The sequence below is a fragment of the Penaeus monodon genome, chromosome 25 (genome assembly GCF_015228065.2).
Source record: "Penaeus monodon isolate SGIC_2016 chromosome 25, NSTDA_Pmon_1, whole genome shotgun sequence".
Lineage (NCBI taxonomy): Eukaryota > Metazoa > Arthropoda > Malacostraca > Decapoda > Penaeidae > Penaeus > Penaeus monodon.
Window position 1 is genome coordinate 34606429 of NC_051410.1, and position 1798 is coordinate 34608226.

The 1798-nt window shown below is 36.9% G+C and overlaps 1 protein-coding gene across 1 annotated transcript in view; it reads left to right on the forward strand.

Moving 5' to 3' along the window:
• The window catches only part of LOC119589173 (ankyrin repeat domain-containing protein 13D-like), a gene marked incomplete in the record, with an annotated part of 44726 nt that overhangs the window by 29068 nt on the left and 13860 nt on the right, over positions 1-1798 (forward strand). The window contains 4 exon segments of the mRNA XM_037937768.1: positions 15-81; positions 182-340; positions 642-770; positions 1110-1260. Coding sequence (XP_037793696.1) covers positions 15-81; positions 182-340; positions 642-770; positions 1110-1260 — 506 coding nt within the window.

Here is a 1798-nt window from a genome sequence, read left to right on the forward strand (position 1 = left end):
TTGCAATATTGCAGAGATAAAGCTGGGATATGGGGATGGAGGAGTGACAGGACAGAGAATGTTAATGGCCACGATTGTAAGGTGAGAAAAAATGCTTCTCTCTTTTCTATTTTGCTTTGTGTATACTCTACCATTATCAATCTGTTTTTGTTTCTCTCTAAAACTAATGTAAATTTGACAGGTATTTTCTGCGACGAATGTAGAACTTGTCACCAAGACCCGAACAGAGCACCTGACAGATGCAGAGAAGGAGAAGTCACTACCTCGGAGTCCTCTACAATCATTCCTCAACATTGCAGAGGTTGAAGAGAAACAGAATTCACCATCGTCTTCGGAAGGGGTGAGTGCCAAGTCTTCTCTCATTTTATGTGCCTTGGGGTTTTACTGGATAAGGTTAGCAAAATGTGTATGAGCATTTCATTTCAAAATACAGTGCAGAATTTCTCTTGATTTTCATGGTCTAGAAAAGACACAAATTGATGCTCAGAAATTCTATAGATAAAAAAAGACATGCAATGCATTATTTCACCTCGGTTGTTTATCCTCTTTACACAAGGATTGTTATTTGTTTTATCAAATTGACATATTCATTACCTTGTTGTTCACGAATTGCAGATCATTTTGTTTTGCCTAAATTCCAGAGTGAATCCTACAACTTTAACAACCCAACTAATATCACTGCAGAGGAATATTTCAATCCAAACGTTGACCTTCAAGGCAGGGATATTGGTCGTCCTAAAGAGGTTGTCAAGAAGGTACAAAACTTCAAGGTCAGTAAATGTTAATGTAAATGTTTTGATGTGTAATTTTGTGATGCTAAATAATAGTTTTTTGTGGTCATAATGAGTAAATTTACACTGTTTTTGCACAATCAAAGTTATGTAATTAACTTTCATGTTTTTATTTAGCTAATGTTATCTAAAATTGTTTTGAATCTGTATATATTATTCTTTCATATCTTTTAATTTCTTACTGTATTCCTTTTTAGGGGGGATATAATCCTTAAATAATCAGTAATATGCATGTCAGTTAAATTTTTCCAAGAGTACCAACAAAGGAGAAGCCTAACCAGAAAATATAATCCTTCCCTTCCTCTCTCTTACAAACAGGCTCACTTGTGGCTAGCTGAGGAATATCCGCTGAAGCTCCAGGAACAGGTCATGCCCATTGTGGACCTCATGGCTATCACGTCAACTCACTTTGCTAAGCTGAAGCATTTCATCCAGATGCAACTCCCCAGTGGCTTCCCTGTCAAGATTGGTGGGTGTATTAGGCAGTGCAGTGGTTTGAGAAAGGTGTTCTTGTTTATTCCAAGATTAGTTAATGAACTCATTCCTTGTTGGGTTGATTAGAAATAGGAGATTTCTCTTCCCTTTAGCCTACTGTGTGCGTTTTTTTTCGGTGGCCGTGCAGTCCGCCAGATGGGGTGTATCTGTATGGACTGGGTGCGCATTCCAGGGTTTTTCTGTCGCTGTGCGTGCCTTACTAACTCTCTTCTCGGCCGCTCACTGAAATTTGATAAACATGAGTTCTTTGACATAAACTTTAACATGTACTCAATTTTACGTATTTTTCCATTTTTAAACGCTCACTTTTGCCAACTTATTGACTTCACCAGTGTATTAGTCAATTGAAATGATAGTGAATACTCCATATGAGCTACTAATAGAGTCTTTTTGACCATGAGTAGAAGAATCAATATCATAGGGGACCATCAAAATGAGGATTGCATAATGTTTTTTATTTTGAAATGAATCTTTTCAAAATGGATCTACATAGTTTCCATGTATGCAATAAC